The sequence below is a fragment of the Conger conger genome, chromosome 5, assembly GCF_963514075.1.
Source record: "Conger conger chromosome 5, fConCon1.1, whole genome shotgun sequence".
Classification (NCBI taxonomy): domain Eukaryota; kingdom Metazoa; phylum Chordata; class Actinopteri; order Anguilliformes; family Congridae; genus Conger; species Conger conger.
Window position 1 is genome coordinate 8403210 of NC_083764.1, and position 24988 is coordinate 8428197.

The following is a 24988-nucleotide window of genomic DNA, read 5'->3' on the forward strand; positions in this document are numbered from 1 at the left end:
AGGGAATAAAGAGAAACACACCATGTTTATAGACCTTGCAGTTTGAGATACAGGTCAAAACGTAAAACGCCTTGTTATAACACCAGCATGTGGTCAATATGTACACTTTTGGTGATTGAGTAGTGGGCTGAGTAGTTCAGTTTAGAAAAGTAATGCAGAATCATAATAACCAGAACAATCCCGTTAGGTTCGCTGCATGGACACCAAATAGCAAAACTTCCATTGAATATGCGTATGATATGGATCTATTAATGTATTCATAATAATGTGTCAAAGTCCGCTAATTAAATCGACTTCTTCAGACTTAGTGTGTGTGTGTGGGTGTGTGCGCGCCTGTCTGCCTGTGTGTACGTGTCCGTAGTGCGCACGCGTAAGACCACGTACCCCCCGATTCCTTGGAGCGTCGCGTTGTTTCGCCGTGTTTGCTGCTAGTGTGTCCAGTCACACTTCCAGGGCATTGACTGGGGAAGGTAAGCGGCGGAGAGGAAGGGGGAACTTCAGCGCCTCTCCGAAATGGCCGGACAGCAGTTCCAGTACGATGACAGTGGCAACACGTTTTTCTACTTCCTAACGTCCTTCGTTGGACTCATTGTCATCCCGGCCACCTATTACCTGTGGCCGAAGGATCAGAATGCGGGTAAGGCCTGAAATCTTGGGTTGTAGCTAAGTTGTTGGCTGCAGAGGAACTGAGTATCGTTGCCTCGCTAGCATTAGCATCACTAGCTGGCTAATGTTGCTAGTGGGTTAGTCCAGACAAACAAGATACCGTGTCGCAAGTATGAATGTGCATGCAGCGACCGTTTTCTAACAAGAGGCCTCTTGGTTTTTCCTAGGGGTAACGTTATAACGATAGATCACGATGGCTATCTAATAGCCAAACAATGACCACTTGCATAGACAGTGCTAGTGCCTGTTGGTCCGAAGTGTAAGCCTGCAACACGGGTCGGGATTACTAGCTGGCTAAATTAGCTAGCTAAATCAGGCTAGTTGCAGCTAACATCCCTGCTTCTGAAGTTAGCTAGCTAGCGTGTGAGAGAGTTTGGTTGCTAGTTGCCAAACCAACTAAAGAGGAATCAAATATTTCGCTGAAATGCTAGCTAGCCACACACGATGTTGAAACGGATAACACCACAGGTTAACTTACGAACAGGCTTGCACGTTTGAATGCCCATCCTTTAAAAAACTTCCAGAGCTCCCGCTAGTTAGGTAGCAAGCTAGTTATTTCCTCGGCCCCCTATCGCTAGCAGCCTCACAATGAGCTAGTTTACCTTAGGAATTACAAAAATACTCCACTAATTACGTTACGGTAACGGCGCTTAGGCTTGGCTCTATGGGCTGCCTTAAAAAGAACGGCCACATTTGTAACATAGTTCGTCATGCAGCTGCGAAATATTTGCCTAGGCTAACGTTATGTTGGCTAGTTCGACTAGCTACGGCTACAACTGTTTACTTTGTGGAAATCACACAAATATGTTATGGAGCGCCATGGAGTGTTAAGTGGGCCCATGACCACAGTTATGGCAGGGTAATCTATCACAGAAAACGGTGGGTGTAGATACATTATTGCAGTGGATAACATTACCATAGTGTCAGTTAGCTGCTGCCTAATTTACAGTACTTGCCTTTTAGTTACCTTGCTCTGCGTGACGTGTTCTTTTTCAGACACACGCACACACACATACACACACTCTCTCTTAGAAAACTAAAACCTATTGCCTTTAGCTGCCTTAATTGATGCGAAAATAAATGTGCTGTAACATTAATACAGCGTTAATATCGTCTTTCATTTTCGTAGTTAAGTCAACCAACTGCTTAAGAACAGTGATGAAACATTGTCGACCATTAAGCCTAACATTAGGTACTGTTGTTAGTTATTAGTTACTAACTTCGATAACTAGTAACAAAAGCTACTTTGTCTTGCTGGTCGTAAATCACTTGTTATTGCTGTGTTAATATACCAAAGGTTTGTTTTTACTTCTGACTTACAATTTTGAGTAGGTGAGACTAAAGTTTGTGCTAACTAACCCTTTGCCTATCTATATCAAAAGACTGACTAAAATTTGCTAGATCCAATTGGACTGCAATGAAACCAATCTGTCAATGCTTAGCGCTTCTTTCCAGACACGGTCAGCATTTGGGCCAGGATTCCGGTGACCCAATAAATAAAAAGCCACACGTCTTCTGATGAAATGTTACCCAACATACTTGTGAAGACTAGGTTGCAGCTGAGCTTTTGTCAATACAAGTCATACATACATACACACAGACTTCCTCATCGCATGCAACGCATTTTAAAATTTGCATAGCAACAGGTCATTGTTGACCACAATTTAGATAGAGAACCCATAACACAAATTGGTGATATGTGTTCCAGAATTCTCAACGATCAGCTGTTTAGTCTGGTAGTAAGTACACGATTTCTTTGTCACTCTCCCGTGGGTTTGTTCGTCTGCGAGGTTGTGTTTCTGGTGCATTGTGAAAGGTTCAGTTCCCACATCTGGCTCGTAAATGAGGTCTATTCTGCCATGCTGTTGCGATCATTTCTGCGAAGTCTTCTGCGAGGTAATCATGAGGAAGAAAGCTGTAGCTAGAGAAGGTCTTCTGCCCTGTGATCTCCCTAATCTGGCTTCACTATGGAGGAATTCCCTCTGGAAAAAAAAAAAACAGCCCCCCCTTTTGCCAGAGGGTGTTTGGCATACTCTTGTTGAAATTATTCATTCGTTTTTTTTCTCGTTGATATGTTTAGCCAAATATCTGTTTTTTATTTACTGCAATTCATATCCTTCCCACGTATGTATTGTAGCTATCCTACGCACGTTTTCTTTTTCATGGCAGTGGCCAGAACTTTCTGGGATCAACAGGCTTGAAGCCTATCAGGGAGTGGAAATGCAAGTATCATACAAAAGCACTGTTCCAGGGTGTGGATGGAGACCACGGTTTGTTATTGAGTCTGGCTTTCATATTCAATAGACATATTTCCCTGTCCGTGACCTGTTGATAGGATGCGATGAGGCCAGACTTGGGTCAAATGTGTGAACGTTTTGGATTCAAAGACTTTTCTACACTTTACTGAGCTTGTCTGTTGTGTTTGTACCTATGGAATAGCCTACTCCCAACAAGTGCAAACCACACCCCCTGGTCCTCTTGGTTGGTTCAGTTGCATCTGGCAAGATCAGTTGAGTGCAAAAATCCAAATGAAATGCGTACTTGGTCCAGGTCTGGATGAGGACCAATCCTTCGCTTTTGTTGTTCTTTACCTTTTCTTGGGCAAGCGGGCAAGGAAGGAAGCAAGGACGGAAGGAGCAGGTCCCAGCTGGGGCCTTTCTCTGTGGAGTTAGCATGTTCTCCCTGTGTCTGTGTGGGTTTCCTCTGGGTACTCCGGTTTCCTCCCGCAGTCCAAAGACATGCAGGTTGGAGGATTGGGGAGTCTAAATTGCCCCTGGGTATGAGTGTGTGAGTACACGGTCTGTGTGCCCTGAGATGGATTGATGACCTGTCTAGGGTGTGTTCTTGCCTTTTGCCAAATGCATGCTGGGATAGAGTCCACCAGGAAACACTGGGTTACAAAATGGATGGATGGAACTTTACCTTGCTTGTCTGCAACAGCTGGACCAAATAAGGTATCATTCAACAGCAGTTGATTGCTCTGTTTGAGGATGTGTACAGTATTTTGACTGGTAAATTTGAAATTGAACCGTGGGAAAGAAGAAAAACCAGGTACAGTTGTATAGATTCTCATGTTATAATTAGGCTTTTTATGTTGTGTGTTTGAAGGATGGTGCGAATTCTAGTAAATTAATTTGACTTGGTTTTGTCTTCAGTGTCTTTTTTCTTTTTCTTTTTTAAACTGGTTAACAAGCCCTCAGAACTGTAATCACAGGCAGCAGCTTGAATGCAGAACATTGTTTTAGAGATTGCTTTGTGCTGCCGTTATCAGGATTGTGAGTTACTGCCGTTTTATTTTATAGTCAATAGCGTCTGATGTAAAACAAGTGCATTGTACTGCGTCTTTGCTAATCCTCAAGAGAAACTGGCAATCTTGGAGAAGAAAGTTTTGAATTTTAAATCCGCAACAAGGAGTGTACATGCAGTGTTTTCAGTAGCACAGTGCCGCACGAAGTGCAGAATGCTCAAGTCCTCTGCTCAGTCCTCAGCAGGTTTTTTTTTTTTTTTTTTTGCTTCGTAATCTTTCATAATTCATTTCCGTTTCTTAGATCTTCTTTCTGGCTTGTCTCTATTGTGCTGTTTCTACATTTGGAAATGGAGTAGCGCACGAGTGTGTCAGCAGAATCTGATTTGTTCAGGGGGGAGGAAAGGGTGTCTGGTGTTTTGGGAAAAAAATATAAAAATCTTTTTGTGGAGTTTGGCTTCTTGCTTGTCACAGACCGCATTCTAATGCTTGTCAGTTGTCAACGGTTTGACTCAGGCTTGTACTCTGCAAATGTATGATTGAATCTCTTCCCACAGTGGTAGAGTTGGAGTGAACCTATGGTATATTTTTTGCCTGCTGAGGAATATTTGTCTCATTGTTTCTGTGTTGGGAGAGCAAGGAACTGGGACTCTGTGCACTAGCCGTTTGTATCCTTCTGCCCATTTGTTGTACTGGATGAACCAGGTCTTGGGCCCATGAACCTTGGGTTGCAGGGTTTGTGACCCTGATGGCTAGCTCCTTTTGTGCTGACACACAGGGTACTTTAGGTCTGGGTACGTGCAGCAGGCCTAATTTAAACCATCCAGAGTTGAACTCGGTTGTACTCCGTCTGTTCCATCTCTTGTTCCGGTGGGAACACACGTGCGCGCGCACACACGCACGCACACACACTCTTGTGCCTGTGAAAGGTGTTTGGCCTGGGATCCAGGTGAGGGCGAGAGAGAGTCTCACACACACACACACATGCACCCATGCACCCATGCACACACACGCACCCATGCACACACACACACACACACACACGCACACACACACACACACACACACACACACCCCCACTCCCACTTGTGCCTGTGATTTATCTGGAAAGGTGTTTGGCCAGGGATCCAGGTGAGAGACACACACACACACACACACACACACACACTCTTGTGCCTGTGATGTTGCTGGAGAGGTGTTTGCCGTGGGATCCAGTGTGCTTCAGTGTTGCTCCTGGAGAACAGGGCTCCTGTGGGGGAGCTGAACTCCCCTTTTGCTTCACGGTACATTATTCATTCGCTTAACTGGCGCCCGTATCCTGAGAGATTGTAGTTATGCAGCTAGATATTCATGTAGGCAGTTGAGATGATGTGCCTCGTTCAAGTGTAGACTGAGCAGGGATCCACCGGCTTCATGCTTCTGACTTAACGAGCCCAGTTCATGAATGGCGGCTGTGATTCGTTCGGCCCCTGAGTGATCCGGGCTCTGCTGCCAGAACAAGTGGACCATTTTAGGACGTGGCTATGACTCGCTTTCAAGTCACCTGCACTCCTCTTAGGAAGTAGCACCCTCAGGTGTGCTGAACAGGAAGCGTTCACACAGAAGGTGTTGTGTAGATGTGTGTATGTGTGTGAGAGTTATTAGTCAGCTTCTGCCAGAACTCAAATCCAGACTGCTTAACCCTTTGCACAGTAGGTTTAAAAAAACCCCCAAAAAAACAATTTTTTCTTCTCCCTTAGTGTTCTAGAACTCCAGTGCTTTCAGATGCCAATAGTGGCATCAGCACTAGAATATTCAGTTAAGAAATGTGTGCATTAATACCTTACCGTCCCTAATTTAAGAGGTGCGCCTTTTCCCGGGCTCTTATTTTGAAGGGTTTTTGCCTAAAGGGAGCAGGAAATCCGAAACTCTGGGGACGGGAGGGCTACATCTGGCTGCTGAGACGGACGGCTCTGCTGTGTGCTCATGCTCCCCTCGTTTGGGCTATTTCTGGTAGTGGATCAGGGAGGCAGAAGATGGGTCCATCAGTGTATTTGTGTATTTGTCTGTAAGCAGGTATATGCTAACATGAATGGTCTCTTGGTACCCAAGGGAACTGTGTTGCGTGTGCTTGTGCTTGTGCTTGTGCTTGTGCTTGTGCTTGTGCTTGTGCTTGTGCTTGTGCTTATGCGTGTGCTTATGCGTGTGCGTGTGCGTGTGCGTGTGCGTGTGCGTGAATGCCCTGGAGTGTCTGTGTGTCTGTCTGTAAGCGGGTATATGCTTGCATGTATGTGTCAGAATCTCAGTTCTCAGGTACCACTCTGGCACAGTGCCCTATGAAACTCGACTGTCCTGCTGACTGCCTATCTCTGTCTGACTGTCCCATTTCCACAGAGCAACTTCGCCTGAAGTCTCTGCGGAAGGTGCACGGGAGATGCCAGTGGTATCGTCTGCGGCTCATGAAGTCCCAGCAGAGCATCATCCCAACTCTAAAGTACGTACCTCTCCCCCTGCACCCCTTCAAGCCCTGTCTTTCTCCCTGTGAAGAGTGGCTTTTTTGGAATGTTTATTTAAAAGAAATGTCTTTTCAAAATTCTAGAACTCCTCTGCTTTCAGTTACCTGAAGTGATTGTGACATCAGCATCGGAATGCTCAGATAAGGACGTTCTAATCGCATATTTGTGACCTCACACCTCAAAGGGTTAAGGACGGTTTAATCTGCCTTGTGCTTGTTTATTAAACTGTCAAATCCGGGCGATTGCCAATTTGTCTGCTTTAAGTACGCCGCAGTTTTTCCTCCCCGTTATCTCCAGCAACCTCGGCTGGTAAGGTTGTCTCAGATAGGGGGATGCTGTTCCGTGCTGTTTGAGGGAACGGCCTACACCTTTAAAAAGGAAATGTAGAACGTGTAGCCTCTCTGTTCGCCGGGGCTAAATGGGGCTGCTTAATTCGGATCACATGCTTAGCCTACCTTTGTGAGGGATGCGCTTTGTTTCATCGCCGTGAACCTAAATCTGAGGCTCAGCGTAACGGAAAGGCTCATCCGAATCTTAACAGCGGAACAGGGGCTCGCTCTAATTCTCTTAACATAAAATTGCCTCGTCAAAATGCACGTAAAATTAATTTGTTGGAGACCGGTGATTTAGTGTTGTCTCTGCCCGCATTGCCCTGTACCTGTCGCTGACGCGCGTGTGTTTGCCGTGTGTGGAGAATCGAGGGACGTGGCGTGTCGTGACTGCAGAGGGGAGCTCGGTTTGGTGAGCTGTGTGGGAAAGAGGCCGTTGTGTTGTCCTCCTGTTAGAGTCATAAGGACAGCAGGAGGATGAGAACAGGCCGCTTCCCCCGTCTAGGTCTGCAGGCCTGGGGGTGTCCAGCAGAGCTCCTGGCCTGGGCTTGAATTGGACCCCCGGGGTCTCGTGTCTCGACTATATGAGCTGGTAGAGCTGTTTCGTTCTTCGACAGCTCTTTGTTTCAAAAACAGTAAAAAAAAAAAAAAAACTCATCCTAAAAATACTTTTGACAGAGTGAGGTGAGTCGAGTAGTGGGTTAGGGTTAGAGTGACAGAGTGAGGTGGGTTGAGTAGTGGGTTAGGGTTAGAGTGACAGAGTGAGGTGGGTTGAGTAGTGGGTTAGGGTTAGAGTGACAGAGTGAGGTGGGTTGAGTAGTGGGGGTTGAGTAGTGGGTTAGGGTTAGAGTGACAGAGTGAGGTGAGTTGAGTAGTGGGGGCTGAGTAGTGGGTTAGGCTTAGAGTGACAGAGTGAGGTGGGTTGAGTAGTGGGGGCTGAGTAGTGGGTTAGGGTTAGAGTGACAGAGTGAGGTGGGTTGAGTAATGGGTTAGGGTTAGAGTGACAGTGAGGTGGGTTGAGTAGTGGGGGTTGATTAGTGGGTTAGGCTTAGAGTGACAGAGTGAGCGTGAGAGCTGGCCCAAAGATGTTTTCTAGGTCACAGGGAGCCCTGCTTGCCGTTCCCGTCCCGTCCCGACTAAGTGGGAGATGATCGTTCACATGAGCGGCTGTGCCCAGAAGTAGGCCAGGGTGCAGGCGCTGTTGCAAGGAGTCGACGACAAACTTTCCTATTAAACTCCCATCTTGTCTGCTGTGGCAATATCAGCACGTGCTCTCAACAAAAATGTTCGCAGTTAAACGCATTTGTCTGCGGAGTTTAATTGCAAAAAATCGAAAATGCTGTGCAAAGCGAGAAAATTGAGTGGTTTTAGGCAGGTTTGCTTTCTTCGTGCCGGTGGAAGCGGTGTCAGACGCCTGGCCTCTGCCGTCGAAAGCCCCACGGAGGCCGCACCCGCCCGCGTGCAGACGACGCTAACGTGCTAGCTGAGCGCACCTGGAGCCTCCCGCGCGCTCAGCAGCCTAGCACGTGCTAGCCGGTTACCACGGAAACGTGCTCTGCGAAGGAAGAAAAAAAGAAAAAGAAAAAAGGGTAGGGGGTGTTTCGGCTTGAAGGGCAACATTCCTATCCAATGAATAATAAAGACACTGAGGCTCTCTCTCTCTCTCTACCCCTCTCTTTCCGCCTCTGAGAATCTGGGTTGTCACGTTGCTGCTGTTCTGCTGTGTGCGGTGACAGCTGGGCTGTTATGTGACATCCAGCGTTTCGTGAATTTCACCCTCTTTTTCCGCTGACAAAACCAACAGCAGAACGAGAGCGGTGCAGCAACAAACCGGACGCAATTTAAAAGAAAAAAAAAAACTTTATCCCTGCCTGGTCTAGCTTTTCTAGAACACGGACTCGGCTCTCCTTGGGTTTGTCTTAAGTTTCGTCATTGAGCGCTACCGTCTCCTTGATTCATACCTGGTGCTGTCCCTCTATGGCCTGTTTAGGAAGAGGAGTTCTGTAGTTCGCTGGTGAACTAGATAAGCTACACCTGCTCCACTACATAATGGTTAGGGAGCGCTATATATCTAGGTCCAGCTGTATAAACAGATTCCATGTAAGGAATGAGAAAGTGGTGCTCGTCGCTCTGGATAAGAGCATCTGCTAAATGCCCATAGTGTCATTTAATGTAAGAATGCTAATTGTGTTTCCTGCTAATCTTGCGCTGTGTTAATGTGTGCCCTCCCTCAGTATGCATTAATTTTCCTGTCTTTTTTTTTTTTTTTTTTTTGTCTTGCAGAAAAGCGGCCTTGTTATTTGGATGGGGAGTCTTTTTACTCCTTGCCTATAAAGTTTCTAAATTAGACAGGGAATACCAGGAGTACAATCCTTATGAAGTCCTAAATCTGCACGCGGTGAGTTGTCAGCTCGGTCTCACTAATTTTTACCCCCACCCCTTCTCCTGGGTATTTTTATCACCAGGCAATTAAATCCTACAAATAGTTCTGTACAAAGAAATAAGTTCCTTACATCCTTACGAGTCGCTGAAGAAGGTCAGGACCTTTTCTGAAGGCTCCTGCTAACAGCCTCTTTTAATATGAGTGTGGAGTGACACAAACAGAGGAGAAAATGTTATCGAAAAACACCTAAACACAGCTAAGACTGGTTGCACAGATACAGATGAAGCTTGGCTGAACATTAAGCTTAGTCATGGACTAAACTGAGTTTTTTATGGAAAGTTGAACTTAGTTGAACTGGGCTTATTCTGTGTATGTTAAACTGGCCCTAAGTGTCGTTGGGCCCGGGCTAAAATGTATTTGTGTGTGTGTACTATAGGGGGCGAATATCGGCGAAATCAAGAAGCAGTACAGGGTGCTGTCGCTCAAGTACCATCCCGATAAAGGCGGGGATGAGGCCATGTTCATGAGGATCGCCAAGGCCTACTCTGCGTAAGTGCGTCGGGAGCGTTTCGCCGCTCCGCCCCGTTCTCATTGGCTGTCGGCCCTGTCTCGGGTCTCACCTGCGCGTGATCCTTCGCAGGTTGACCAACGAGGAGTCCAGGCAGAACTGGGAGCTCTACGGGAACCCAGACGGGCCTAGAGGTAGGCTTCTCTTCTGCCTTTGTGATGTCATTTCCTGTGTCATTTGAATTTTAAACATGTAACCGTATTCGACTGGAAAGGCATTCTGTTTTGCTGTATGAACGAAGCTTACATTTCTGAAACACTTTCTTGAAGGAAGGATATCTTCTGAGATGTTTAAATCAGTGTATGGATCTTTGTGCTTGATTGTGCAGCCATTTCTCCCCCTATTTGTGCATTATACACAAATCTTCTGCTTCTTCAACCAACAAATTTCCTCAGCCTTGCCAGGGGTGTAAGCCCACATTTCTGTTGGGTCTCATCGCTCTATAGTGGCCACTGCTGGTCAGACCAGGCACCTGTGACACGCATACCAACAATATTAGCCAGTATATGACTGGGGGTGCATCTGCAGTGTGGGAAAACTAGCGAGAATTGGTGTTGAATGAATCTCGATGCCGTGTTTTGCCATCTCCTCAACAAGATGAACAAATTCGGAGTTTGGGGGGGTGGGGGATGGGGGCTATAGGATAAATCAGGAATGAAATCATTGCTTATTTCAGTTCTTCATGTGTTCTTGTGTTCGGTTCTTGTCCCCTCTCTCAGCTACGAGCTTTGGCATTGCTCTACCTGCCTGGATTGTAGACCAGAAAAACTCCATGGTGGTACGTGTCATAGTGTGTGCCGTGTAACTGAGTAATGGTATAACACTGTGGGTTGATACCGGATTAGCTCACGTGTATTGGAATAAATTATTTTGGTGATGTACAAGTAAACAGATTATTTACATTATTTTGGTGTCAGTGTATTAAAGCTTTTAAAGGTAGCATTATATCTGGTATCAATCATTTCCGACATATAATTGTGTTGATACAGGACTGGGCGTAATGTTGATTTATGAATATTCTTTTTTGTAAATTGACTTTAATAACTCCTCCAGGTGCTGCTAGTCTACGGGCTTGCCTTCATGGTCATCCTTCCTGTCGTGGTGGTAAGGCCGCGTTTTTACTCACAACTCCAACGTTATACCTGAAACTAATGCAGGCCTGCAAAATGGGTGCGTGATTAAAGGCGGAGGCAGTCTTAAGAGCAGTGTCTAAACGCGCGGTCGTGTTCCGCAGGGCACGTGGTGGTACCGGTCCATACGCTACAGCGGAGACCAGATCCTCATCAACACCACCCAGCTCTTCATGCACTTCATGTACAAGACGCCCAACATGAACATGAAACGTAAGTTCTGGCCCGGCTCCCCTGACCCGCAAACCCACCGGAACCCAGGAGCAGGGTTGGGATCGGGCCCAGGGTTGTGAAATGAGATCTGGGATGGCTAGTAGTCACATGCCTCTCTTTTAAATTCAATAAAATGGCGGTTAATTCAATCCGAATACGTATGCACGCGAGCGGTAACAACGGGACTGTGAGGAATGTTGGCTCCACGGAAGGATAATTTCCTACATTTAAACATTTATTTTGTGTTAACTGGCAGTGCTGGGCTCCAGCCAAAGTAAGCTGAGGAGTGTAAAATATTCTCGAGGAACGCTGGTGCGGTTCAACTAATGCGTGTACATTTCCTCACTGAGTTATGGGAGGCTATTAAATGTGCCCACTTCAGTAACAAAAACAGGGAATTTCACTTCCAATCTTCTGTTCCCTTTTTACCCGTCTAATATCTTCTGGTTGTTGGGAGGGAGAGAGAGATCATCTATGACCAAGAGAATATACTTGTGGATTTTGTGATTGCTTTTTGCACATAGAGATATTGATGCGTTGTGCAGTGGATCTGTCTCAGTAGCACATGGATAGTGAGCTGTTGATCGCTCCCCCTTTATAGCCGGGTTCCTCCTGATATTTCTTCCCGTCTCAGTTTTTATTTTCTCACCACCGTTTTAGGGTTTTTCCTCCTTACTGGGGGGGTTTTAATTTTATTTTTTACCTCGTGCTATCTGGGGGTGCAGGCCCCCCTCTTCCCCTTCTGTCACACTATAAAGCATCTTTGCGACAGTCTTCTGTGAAAGTGCTTTTCAAATATAATGTCATTAAATTGAATTGAGCTGTAGAGAGTACAGCAGGCTATGCGAGTGCCCCTGTGTCATTCGGCGTCTGTTATATAATAACATTTCTTATATATATATATAAATGTTTTATTTATGAAGTGCCTTTCTCACACCCAAGGTCGCCTATTACACACACACACACACACACACACACACACACACACACACACACGAGCACAGATCCAAGAATAAAACCGGTACACTACAGTACTTATGCAGGCAAGAGGGGTCAAATGGAATCAGAAGAGCGCAGCCCTGGAGTGGAGGGAGGGGAAAACGTGAACGTGAAGAAAGCCTATGCCTATGGCAGCGCTGGAGGGGGGCATGTCTTTGCTTTGGTTCTGCAGGGAGGAGAGACTAGCGCTTTCAGGGAGGCGTTTGGGTAAGCTGTTCCGTAGACTGCGGGCAGCGGTCACGCACTCAACCGCCACGCTCTTGTTCACACCTCGCAGGGCTGACGATGGTGCTGACGGCCGCGTTCGAGTTCGACCCGCGGAGCAACAAGGAGGCCACCATCCGGCCCACCGACAACATCGAAGTGCCGCAGGTAACGGAGCTGCCCGTCGGGAGGGGAGGGGAGGGGAGGGGTGGGGAGGGGAGGGGTAGCCGTGCTGTTCCTCCTGCCTGCCAGAAGGGGGCGCCAACTGTCAACCTGTCGCCCTTTCAGCTGATCCGCGAGCTGGGCAACATCAACGTGAAGAAGAAGGAGCCTCCCTTCTGCTACCCCTACAGCCTGAAGGCCCGCGTCCTCGTGCTCTCCCACCTCGCCCGCATGGAGGTGTCGGAGGACATCGAGGAAGGTGGGTCCCCGTGCCTCTGCTGCCTCGCAGACCTGGGCTCAAATACGTAAAATTCAAATACTTCTCTGTGCTCTGTTGTGATCTTGCCTGGTGCATTTGAGCTTGTAAGGAGGAGCAGATGGGGGCGGGCTTTACATGTTTGGGATCATCAGATTAGTTCCAATACGCCAGGCAAGCTTAGTCAAATGCAGAAAAAGTATCTAATGCCATTTGACCCCAGGTCCCACACCGGCAGGGAACCTCGTCCGCGCGGTGTTGAGGTGTGGCGGTTGTGCCAGTTTTGTTTGGGCGGGGGTAACCCTGTCTCACCTTCCCCCTGTGTTCCCCGGGCCCCTCAGATCAGAGGTTTGTGGTGAGGAAGAGTCCGGCTTTGCTGCAGGAGATGGTCAACGTGGGCTGCCAGCTCACCATGATGGCCAACAGCCGGGGAGGTAAGCCTGGGCTCAACAGCCTGAGATCCTCAACTCGTTATCCAGCAGCAGCGCCTTATTATCTTATTATAGTAGACATTTGGTATTAATAATCTTCCAAGATTTGTGTCCTCACACTCCGATAATACAATACGTTTAAATCTGATGACTAAGATGAGTAATGAGTTGGTCTGCTCTTGCAGTCATGCTTGTTTGTGTTTAACCCTTTACATTAAATGACATTACTTTGCAGTTATTTAGCTGACTCTTTTATCCAACATGACTCATGTAGTTCATGTAGTAGGATGTGTGATGTAGCATGCTAGGTTAATGTAAACACATATTTGGTGTAGCATGCTAGGTTTGTATTAATGCATATGATGTAGCATGGCATGTTCATATAGTGCGACGTGTGATGTAGCATGCTAGGTTAATGTAAACGCATACATGATGTAGCATGCTGGGATAAAGTGATGTAGCATGCTAGGTTCATATAAAGCATGTATGATGTAGCATGCTGGGTTAATGTATGATGTAGCATGCTTGGTTCATATAAAACATGTATGATGTTTCATGGTAGGTTAATGTAAACACATATGATGTAGCATGCTAGGTGAATGTATGATGTAGCATGCTAGGTTCATATAAAGCATGTATGATGTAGCATGCTAGGTTAATATATGATGTAGCATGCTAGGTTGATATATGATGTAGCATGCTAGGTTCATAGAAAGCATGTATGATGTAGCATGTTAGGTTAATGTAAACACGTATATGATGTACCATGCTAGGTTAACGTGTGCTGTAGCGGGCTAGCTGCTGTCTCTGGATGCCGTGCAGGCTGCTGAAGGCTGTTTCTCCGCAGGGTTCCACGCCCCCCGCCTGGTCTCCATAGAGAACTGCATGAAGCTGACCCAGATGGTGGTGCAGGGCCTGCAGGAGTCCAAGTCCCCCCTCCTCCAGCTGCCACACTTTGAGGAGGAGCACCTCCGATACTGCATCTCCAAGAAGGTACGGCTGGAGCTGAGTGTGTGAGTGTGTGAGTGTGTGAGTGTGTGAGTGTGTGAGTGCCACACCAGGTACCTGAGCCCGCTCATAATCCATCTCTTACCGTATTCACACTGGAGCTGGGAATGAAATCAGTTTGCAGTTCTGCATTGAAATGAACCACAGGGGAGCTCTTTCTGCAGGCAGGCTCCAGGTTAATGACCACTTTCGGAATCCTTCCTCTGACCAGCCAAACGCCGTTCCCTCATTTTTATTACTTTTCATATTTTTATTCCTTTGCTTTTATTAGCACATAAATTTACATTAAACCCAGAGCTCGTTTTGGAGACGCGTTCTCCCGATTTAGCTCCTGCCACCGCGGTTATGAGACTGCCATTATTATTATTAAAAGTGAACGTGTGCGTAGCGAAATTGTATGTTGCTCTAACACGTTAGGTCGTGTTATGCGGCAGACGATAATTGCTCTCGAGAGTATCCGCAATCTGGCTCCAGTATGTTAGCGGTTGCTTGAATCTCGGGTCACCGGGGGCTGACTGCCAGCCGCCAATGAAATGCCAAGCAGCTGTGAGCCTGTAGACGTGGGGTCGTGAGTGGAGGATGACGGTTAGGAAGCTTGTAGCTCAAAGGTTGTGGGTTTGACTCCCGGCTGGGAGGAGGGGGGTTGCCGCTCTACACTAAGGGGGAGTACTTAACCTCAATCCCTCAAGTGAAATTACGCTAACCAAAGCGCTAATGCAAAGCGCTAATACTTAGCCTCAATTGCTTCGAGTAGGAGTACGCTAGCCAAAGGGCTAACGCAGAGTGCTAATGCTTAGCCTCAATTGCTTCGAGTAGGAGTGAGCTAGCCAAAGGGCTAACGCAGAGTGCTAATACTGAGCCTCAATTGTTTCAAGTAAGAGTACGCTAGCCAAGTGCGTCCTTGTAAAAGAGAACACATTCTCAATGGAGCTCCCCTGGTCGAATAAAGGTTAAAAATAATAACATAAAAAAAAATGTCCGCTAAATGGCGCGATGCTAATGCGGGATGTAAAATGGCGGTGCGCTAACGCGGTAAGCCCGAGGCAGAGGACGTGGGAGCGGGGGTGAGCGGAAGGAGAGCAGGAGGAGTCCGCTGAGCGTTGAAAGCAGGCGGCTTTGTGAGATCCGCACGCCCACTACATCGCGCGATGAAAGCCGCGCAAGGCGGGCGCTCGGTGACTTTGCGCGACCTTGGCTTGCGTCCGGGTCTTTGTTGTACCCCCGTGAGGAGCCACCTGTAGAGTTTTTTTCTTTTTTTACAGCTCGTTAGTCAGTCCTCCGGTGGCTGAGATGCTGACACAGCGTCTCCCGGAATCCGCCTCTGGAGATGTCATTAAACGCCGTCCCGTTCGGGCGCCGAGCTCCTCTCAGTCGGTCGTAAAATCATTTCTACGTTCATGCGGCGGCCTCGTCTGTATTAACGGCTGCGTTTCCGGCTTTATTCCGCCGTATTCCTGATAATGGACCGGTAAATGCCCGATTTTATTTTATTTGGTACAAAATTTCATTCGCGAACTTAATGCTTTTATTTTATGATTTGGATATTATTGATTTTAATATCCTTCTTCTCCCTAAATTTTGAATTATGAATTGCTGCAAGGAGTCGCTTAGAGTAGCTTTTGCTCGTTGGTGCTTCTTCACGCTGTGAGTGTGTTCCGGATAGTTCCATTCACTTGACTCGCCGGCCTTCTGCGATTGGCCTCCAATTAGCAGGGAGGCTTTATCTGAGACAGCCACCTTGCTCCGTGTTTAATTGCGCCTGTTCAATTGGAGAGGCTATAAATACACGCTGTCCATTTCAGGCGCCCAGCTGGCTTCTGCACTTAAATTACAGGCTAGTGAAACTAAGCCGGGCCTCCTGAGCGGGTGTTCTCCCGTCTCCAGGTGCTCAGGCAAAAATAATACAAATGAATTAATTATGTAATATTCTATAATAATGATACTGTTGATTTCTGCATTTCATATATTGACTCGAAAGCCAAGAAATGGAATGAAATTGTGAAAGATTAGAAATGTTACAGGCCAGCAGAAAATGGATAGACAGAGAGAGAGAGACAGAGAGAGAGAGAGAGAGAGAGACAGAGACAGAGACAGAGAGAGAGAGAGAGAGAGACAGAGAGAGAGAGACAGAGAGAGAGAGACAGAGAGAGAGAGACAGAGAGAGAGAGACAGAGAGACAGAGAGAGAGAGACAGAGAGACAGAGAGAGAGAGACAGAGAGAGAGAGACAGAGAGAGAGAGACAGAGACGAACAGACAGTGAGAGTGAGAGTGAGAGTGAGAGTGAAAGTAGTCAGGGTAAAACCATAGGCGGGTCTTATGGGTAAGCCTGCTGGGGATGTTTCTGTTCCCTTTTCTGTCAGTACAAGGGCATGGGCCTGCAGGGCCTTTTGAAGGCTAACGTGCTCAGGCTTCATCCGTTCCACCATCTCCTCATGGGCTCCGTACAGCAGGGATCATATTAGCAACTTGCGGTCCTCCAGGGCGGAAACTGCTGGTTTTCCACACTCTCTTTACCTGAGAGTCAGGTGTGAAGACAGTCTGAAAGAAAACAGGGTTGGAGGGTCAGGGTTGATGGTCCCTGTCACGGAGTGTGAGAACCTGCAGTGTCTTATTAAGGCTAACATGCTAGTATGTTAAACCCCCTCCACTCTCTTTCCCAGTGTACGATGCGCAGCCTGAAGTGTCTTATTAATGCTAACGTGCTAACACCCAGGCCTGCTCTCTCTCTCAGTATAAGGTTCACAGCCTGCAAGGTGTTAATGCTAACGTGCTAACCCCCAGACCTGCTCTCTCTCTCTTTCTTTCTCTCTCTTTCTCTCTCTCTCTCTCTCTCTCTCTCTCTCTCTCCCCCCCCCTCTCCCCCAGTATAAGTTGTGCAGCCTGCAGCGTCTTATTAAGGCTAATGTCGTGCTAATGTGTTCACCCCCAGGCCTGCTTGCTCTCTCTCTCTCTCTCTCTCTCTCTCTCTCTCTCTCTTCTCTCTCTCTCTCTCTCTCCCTCTCTCTCTCTCTCTCTGCCCCCCCAGTGTAAGGGGCTCAGCCTGCAGGGTGTTAATGCTAACGTGCTAACCCCCAGGCCTTCTCTCTCTCTCCCTCTCTCCCCAGTGTAAGGGGCTCAGCCTGCAGGGCGTTAATGCTAACGTGCTAACCCCTTCTCTCTCCCCCAGTATAAGGTGCGCAGCCTGCCGGGTCTTAATGCTAACGTGCTAACCCCCAGGCCTGCTCTCTCTCTCTCTCTCTCTCTCTCTCTCTCTCTCTCTCTCTCTCTCTCTCTCTCTCTCTCTCTCTCTCTCGCCCTCTCGCCCACCCTGCCGGACGTTAATGCTAACGTGCTAACCCCCTCGCTCTCCCCCAGTATAAGGTGCCCACCCTGCCGGGCGTTAATGCTAACGTGCTAACCCCCGCTCTCTCCCCCAGTATAAGGCGCCCACCCTGCCGGGCGTTAATGCTAACGTGCTAACCCCCTCTCTCTCCCCCAGTATAAGGTGCGCAGCCTGCAGGACCTGGTGAGCCTGAAGGAGTCGGACCGCCGCAGCATGCTGCGCTTCCTCGGGGAGGAGAAGTACGACGAGGTCATGGCCGTCCTGGCCAGCTTCCCGCACGTCACCATGGACACCAAGCTCCAGGGTGGGTCCGGCTCTCTGAAGGGTCCCTCCCTCAGCACGGGACAAAATGGCCGCCGTCCCCCTGTGTTTCATATTCAGGCGTTCAGCAGACGCTCGTATCCAGAGGGGGACATCCTGTACACACAGTCCGGCGTTTACACAGCTGCATACGCACCGATACAGCTCTGTACCACAACCTAGGAGGCGCAAGTCTGGTTCCCCAAGAGGTTACGCTACATGGCTGCCCCTATATTGGTAGAATAAAACCTGAAAACAATACACAATTGCTGGGACGTGAAGTTCAATTCAGTTGAATTTTATTTCTCTAGCACTTTTTTTTACAGAAGACTGTCACAAAGACGCTTTACAGAATGGCAAAAATGAAAAGGGCTAACCGGACCATTCTGGGGCACCAAAATAGCAAGTACCTGAGTTAAAAAACCCCCCAAAAAAACTCCCCAGTGGGGAGGGAAGCCCTCAAACAGTGGAGAGAAAGAACTAGAAGCACACTGGTGCATACCTATAGATGGGAACATAGCTGTTCAGTGCTCGCAAACTATTTCCAACATTGCATGGTGGTGGTGCTCAACCCAGTTCCTGGAGAGCTGCAGGCTCTGCTGATTTCCATCGCTACCTAGCGTTCGTGCGGTTTTATACAGTGAGAAGTCACCTCTGCTGGTTTCTTTTCTCACCTCACCCGGTTCCCCGGGACTGACTCGGTTATCAGATTTAAGTTGAGAATACGAAAGCGGTCTCCAGGACCAGGTTTGAGTGTAATATTAATAAATATTTTTCCCCTCCAGTGCTCGATGACGAAGACAGCAATAATATCACCGCGGGGTCCATTGTAACGGTGACCGTCACCCTCACAAGAAAAACAATGGCGGTAAGCTCTTTTTTTTTTTTTTTTTTTTTTTTTTTTTTTTACGATCCGAGATTCGTTTATACGTCTTTGTAAACGTGTCTCCGCAGTACAATAACTGCATAATTGGACTGAACTAAGTGCCCTTAGCTGGCTCTGAGTCAAGCAGCTGTGGTTGAATGCTGTTCCCTGTAGACCTGAGGTTTCCCCCCGTTGGCAGTTCCAGACTTGGCCACCAGGTGGCGTTTGCCGTTAGTGAGCCAGGCTCTCAGGTGCAGCCCAACCCCTTTGCCTCTTGTTCCACATTGCCAGGCCTGTTGTGGATGGAGTCAGTCGGACTCAGTAATGGGAATATTTCCTATTTCTGCGTGACAGAAGCAACCTGCTGGGCTCTCTTTGTTTAGCAGCAGCGGGGCTAGCGCTAATTGCTATGCTCATTAGCCGCACTGCTGTTCCTCCTCCTTTGAGCTGCCATTAATCTCTGGGCCCTTCCATTTACGATTAATGCCACCCCACAGCCGCCCTCAATGGGTATATGTGTTTGTCAGATACAGGAGGAATAGGGAAGTGTCTGTTCTACAGTACAGAAGAGGCAAGTGTCTTTAGTGTGGAGCACTCCTGAGTCAAATACATATTAGTTTTAGATTCAAATACTTTTCTGTGCTCGATAATTCTTGCCTACTGCAACTGAGCCTATCAAGAGATCCAGAAGGCTAGTGGAAAGTGCCTCTACTCTAAAGTCCATTCAGTGTGTAGCAGATCTGAGTCAAATGCGTAATTATTTTGGATTCGAATACTTCTGTGCTCTATTAATCCGGGTGCAATTGAGCCGACTAAGAAGACGTGAAGGTGGGGTTTGCACCTTTTTGAGAGCATTTCTTTGGTTCCAGTGCACCAGACGACGCTCAGCAAAGCGTAGAAAAGTATTTTAATCCTGGGGTGTCGGGCAGGAGAAACGGGCGAGTGACGTAGGGGCGGAGAAGGTCAGGTTTGAGATTCCTGTGTTTCGAGTGCGCTGAGGCGGTGCGTTTCCGTGGTTGCAGGACGCGTTCGAGAAGGAGCAGGACCTGGTGTGTGCCGGGGAGGAGGTGGCCTCGACGGACACGGTAAGTTCACGCCGGACCGCCGGCCTGCGAGCCGAACGGATCTTCTTCCATTTTAAAGGCCCACGCGTATCTGCGTTCCGGCGTCTGAAACGCCAACGCAACGTTCGCAGAGAGCAAGTCCCTAACTGTACCCCCCCCCCCCCCCTCCACCTCCACCTCTGCCTCCTGCGGTCAGCTCTCTGTGTTAACGTTCGGCAACGTCATCCGATAATTAGGCGAAAAAACACATCGGGTCACGTTTTACTTGGATCGGTTATGCAACACAAATCAAAGGCTCCGGGATGATAAGAAAACATTAAAAATATGCGTGTGGGCCTAAGTAAGTAAATTGCGTAAGTAATTGGACAGTGACACTATAAAAAGGGCAGCAGTTCCCACACGTTTCACAGGACATGGATGTAAGCGCCCACACATTAAAGCTTACGGTCAACCTATTCAATGTTATCAAATCCAATGAATTCACCTCAGCGTCCTGATTTCCTGAGCATGCAGCCTCCCTGATAAACTGTCTACACAGCAAGGGCAGGGCTGTCAGCCAGAGGGGGGGTGGGGGTGGGGGTGGGGGAGAGGGGAAAAAGTGTCCTTTTTTTTTTTACTGAAGCCTGTTAGAAGGTCATTCATGCAAGGTCCTTGAAAGCTAGCGGAATTTGTCGAAGGTCCTTGAGAAGCCCTTCCGAGTTCGTCATCGTGGAAACTGCAGCGGGAATTGGCGGGGTAATGTTTCGCCAGTGCCAAAGCCTCTTTTTTTTTGGTAAATTCTTTTTTTTCTGTTTTTTTTTTTTTTCTTTCACCGCAGGGTGACGCCAGCAAAAACAAAACCAAAGTTTGGCAAAACAAGAACAAAGGGGCGAAGAAGGCGGCCAAGTCAAAGAAGAAGAAGCTGACCAAGAAGAAGGGAGTGAGCCAGCAACAACTACAACAGCAACAGCAGCAGCAGCAGCAGCAGCAGCAACAACTACAGCAGCACAAGGCTGACAAGCTGAAGCAGGCCAACGGAAACGTGGCAAGCAACGTAAGGCCAGACCCCGGAAAAACCACCACTCCACACTCCACACTCACCCTGGCTTCTCCACTCCCATTCTTTACTCTCACCGCCAGGCAGGGTCTGCTGCTGCTATGGCGGCCATTTTGTCTGGCAGTGGCAGACCAGTCTTTCCCCGGGTTTTGACCAGCTCAAAAAGAATAAAAAAAATAAAATCCACAATGGGAATGTGAATATAACCCGCTAATGACCAGAAGATTAAGACCTTGTAGATTTTTATCATTTTGTTAATGGTTATGTGAACCAATGAATCCAAATAATGTAAAATAATGATATGTTATATAATTAGTTTATTTATATCTGGAATGTTTATACTTGTCCACTACAGAAGGATTTGGTATTGGTCATTTAGAGGCCACCTCTACATTTGCATGCAGAAAATGTTTTATTATTATTATTTTTTTTGGTCATGTTGGATCCAAACTATCTGCGTATGGAAGGTGTAGTGTGTCTGAGAAGGCTCTCTAATCTAATAATTTCTCTCCAAACATTATATTCCAGTTTGCCATATACCTGGCAAGTACGCAATGGGCTTTACCAATGCTGTTGATACGTTATATTTATTGATACATTCACGGCAGTTTTCTGTTTAAACTAGGGATGAAATTTACTGAAAGGTTCTGGACGATGAGTGTACGTGTGTAGATTCTGTGAATCTGTGAATAGCCTCAACCCAGCCTATAGGGGGCAGCCTGCCTAGCTAAGGTGTACACGACTGGGACCTAGAAGTTTGGTGGTTCAAACCCCGGTGTAGCCGCAATAAGATCTGTACAGCTATTGGGCCCTTGAGCAAGGCCCTGAACCCCATATTGCTCCAGGGTTGGGGATTAGCCCCTGCTCTCGGTCTAATCAACCGCGAGCGGCTTCGGATAAACCGTATTAAAACTCCACGCCGTCGCCGCGGCGATCGTCTCCCCCCCCCTCAGGACGCGGCCCCCGCGGCGAAGGAGGACGACGAGGACGCGTCGGATAAGGGCAGCGATTCGGAGGAGGGCGAGGCCAACAAGGACTCCCCCAGCGAGCGGGATGAGGAGAGCGACAAGCAGAGCGACACGGAGGTGGACGAGATCGCGGGAGACGACGAGGAGGTGCGCCAACAGGGGGCGGGGAGGGAGGGGATATTCGGCTAAAGCTCAGGGCTGTGCCCTGTCTGGGTGTTCAGACCTGGGCTCCTACATCGTCTCATCTCGGGGTCCAATGTATTGTTTTTGTTCGTTACTGGTTGTATGTTATATGTGTACGGTGTAACGTTGTCTTGGACCCCTGGAAGACTAGCAGGACTCGGCTGACGGGGATCCTTAACATAAACTAATACGATGTTTGTTTTTGGATTCGAATTCTTTTTCTGTGCTCTACCGATCTTGCCTGGTGCATTCGAGCCTGCTACGGGAGGAGCAGATGGGCAGGGTTTACACTTCTGGGATCATTTAATTTGTTCTAGTACACCAGGCAAGCGTAGTCAAATGCAGAAACGTGTTCGAGTCCAAAACAAATACTATTTGAACCCACGTCTGTGGTTGTTTGAGCGCCTTCTCAAACGGATATGACTCAATGTTGTGGGATAGTGGTGTGAATGGTTCAGTGCCATAATGTGGTGATGGAGTCGCTGCCAGCATCAGCCCTGTGATGAGCCAGGACGGGCCTGGATGGCTTGTTCCTGTCATTGTGTTGTCGTTTGAGAAGTAATAAGCCGCAGTGATATTACTTTGAGTTAAATTAAATTGTGTATGTACTGTGGGTCTGAACTGAACACATTTTCTCCCTCCTTCCCTCTCCCCATTTCTCTTTTCCTCCTTCCCTCTCTATTTCTTTCTCCTGCCTTCCCTTTCTCTCTCCATTTCTCTCTTCCTCCCTCTCTCCCTCCCTCCCTCTCTCTCTCTCTCTCCCCTCTTGCTCTCCCTCCCCTCTCTCTCTCTCTCTCTCTCTCTCTCTCTCTCTCAGGAATGGGAGGCTCTGCAGCAGAGCATTCAGCGTAGGGAGAGGGCTCTCCTGGAGACCAAATCAAAGATCACACATCCCGTCTACAGCCTTTACTTCCCCGAGGTGGGTCCTGTCTGCACGCGCTCAGTGTGTCCCTGCTGCCGCACGCGCTCAGTGTGTCCCTGCTGCCGCACGTGCTCAGTGTGTCCCTGCCGCCGCACGTGCTCAGTGTGTCCTCGCTGCCGCACGCGCTCAGTGTGTCCCTGCTGCCGCACGCGCTCAGTGTGTCCCTGCCGCCGCACGCGCTCAGTGTGTCCCTGCCGCCGCACGCGCTCAGTGTGTCCCTGCTGACGCACGCGCTCAGTGTGTCCCTGCCGCCGCACGCGCTCAGTGTGTCCCTGCTGACGCACGCGCTCAGTGTGTCCCTGCCGCCGCACGCGCTCAGTGTGTCCCTGCCGCCGCACGCGCTCAGTGTGTCCCTGCCGCCGCACGCGCTCAGTGTGTCCCTGCCGCCGCACGCGCTCAGTGTGTCCCTGCCGCCGCACGCGCTCAGTGTGTCCCTGCCGCCGCACGCGCTCAGTGTGTCCCTGCCGCCGCACGCGCTCAGTGTGTCCCTGCCGCCGCACGCGCTCAGTGTGTCCCTGCCGCCGCACGCGCTCAGTGTGTCCCTGCCGCCGCACGCGCTCAGTGTGTCCCTGCTGCTGCACGCGCTCAGTGTGTCCCCTCCACCATTAGCTCACAGTTGTGTGTGTGTGTATATATATATATATGAATATGAGTGTGTGTGTGTGTATATGAATATGAGTGTGTGTGTGTGTGTGTGTAAGTGTAAGCTCACAGTTGTGTGTGTGTGTGTGTATGTATGTATGAATGAGTGTGTGTGTGTGTGTGTGTGTAAGCAAGCTCACAGTTGTGTGTATGAGTGTGTATATGTATGAATGAGAGTGTGTATGAGTGTGTGTGTAAGCTCACAGTTGTGTGTATGAGTGTGTGTGTGTGTGTATGTGTGTGTGTGTGTGCGTAAGCTCACAGTTGTGTGTGTGTGTGTGTGTGTGTGTGTGTGTGTGTATGTATGAATATTAGTGTGTGTGTGTGTGTATATGAATATGAGTGTGTGTGTGTGTGTGTGTAAGCTCACAGTTGTGTGTATGAGTGTGTGTGTGAACTCAGTCGTGTGCGTTGGCTCCCTGCAGGAGAAGCAGGAGTGGTGGTGGCTGTACATTGCAGACAGGAAAGAGCAGATGCTGGTGTCGATGCCGTATCATGTCTGCACTCTCAAAGACACGGAAGAGGTGAGCGCTGCTCTTTTCTAAAAGCCAAGGTCACAGAACAGAGCTGCTGTTCGTAGTGGATTCGGGAGGGAGAGGGGGGGGCTTGTTGTGGAGGTTTCCTCCCTAAAGGGACGCCTTTTCAGCGCTCCTGCAAGGGCAGGAACACACCTCGGTGGATAAGTTTTATTCGATTTCTTTCTTTTTTCCCCCCTCCCCTCCCCTCCCCTCCCTGGTCTGCAGTAGAGAGGTGTGCCCATCGACAAACACCTGAACGTGTGCTGCTACGCTAATTAGCCAAACCCGCACGCGAGACGTTTGTCACATTAAGGGCTTTTCTGAATTTCCAGAATTTCTAACGTTTCTTTTTATTTTAAACCGCTAACGGGTGAAGACTCTGCTTTCCACAGACCGCTGTCTCTCTCTCTCTCTCTCTCTCTCTCTCTCTCTCTCTCTCTCTCTCTTTCCCGGTTCCATAATTAGTTGCTAGGCAACCTCTGTGTTGCAGCGTGAGACTCTTAAAGGGCCAGAAGCCCCGGGTCGGTCTGAGCCCGGTTTTGTTTTGACTGTCGCACTGCGCGGACGTCAAGAGCGCCCGTGAGATTCCACCCCGTTCTCCTCACAGTATCGTATCGTTCTGCGGCTGTTCCGCCCAAAGTCAATACCGTTTTCTTTACCCCCCCCCCCCACCTTAACCGCTCGTAGCGGTAGCCTGCCGCCGTACTCCCAAGTCGGGTTCAGCGCTAAAGCTGTTAGCGTGGCACCGGGCTGACTGCGTCAAGGGGGAAAGAATCAATCACCCGGGTGGCTGAAATGTTGGGTCCGTGGAAAAGCAAAGAGCCCTGAGCCGTAATGGCCGCCCGTGGCAGTGGGGCCCATTAACGTTAGATTTATTACTGGAAGTGAACTTGACATTAGGAAGATTGATGAACACTGTGAGACTAACTTTGCTTTGTGAATATTGTCCAAAGTGGAGTGTTTCTCTGAAAGTGTTCATTTGTTTTTTTCGTAATTAAGATTAACATGTATATGTGGTTATTAATAATGGGATAGTTACTGTACATATGATAATATATTTTTTTGACGCTGTTATGTTA

General features: G+C 48.4%; 1 protein-coding gene across 1 annotated transcript in view; it reads left to right on the forward strand.

Moving 5' to 3' along the window:
• The first annotated feature begins 338 nt into the window (after nt 1–338).
• Nucleotides 339–24988, forward strand: part of sec63 (SEC63 homolog, protein translocation regulator) — a 28282-nt gene continuing 3632 nt past the window's right edge. The window contains exons 1-19 of the mRNA XM_061243259.1: nt 339–637; nt 6284–6383; nt 9018–9132; nt 9554–9666; nt 9758–9819; nt 10405–10463; nt 10739–10789; nt 10920–11028; nt 12305–12399; nt 12520–12652; nt 12991–13083; nt 13928–14073; nt 17568–17715; nt 18497–18579; nt 19599–19661; nt 20458–20673; nt 21630–21791; nt 22645–22746; nt 23817–23915. Coding sequence (XP_061099243.1) covers nt 514–637; nt 6284–6383; nt 9018–9132; nt 9554–9666; nt 9758–9819; nt 10405–10463; nt 10739–10789; nt 10920–11028; nt 12305–12399; nt 12520–12652; nt 12991–13083; nt 13928–14073; nt 17568–17715; nt 18497–18579; nt 19599–19661; nt 20458–20673; nt 21630–21791; nt 22645–22746; nt 23817–23915 — 2073 coding nt within the window. The 5' untranslated portion in view covers nt 339–513. The remainder of the gene's footprint in view (nt 638–6283; nt 6384–9017; nt 9133–9553; nt 9667–9757; nt 9820–10404; nt 10464–10738; nt 10790–10919; nt 11029–12304; nt 12400–12519; nt 12653–12990; nt 13084–13927; nt 14074–17567; nt 17716–18496; nt 18580–19598; nt 19662–20457; nt 20674–21629; nt 21792–22644; nt 22747–23816; nt 23916–24988) is intronic.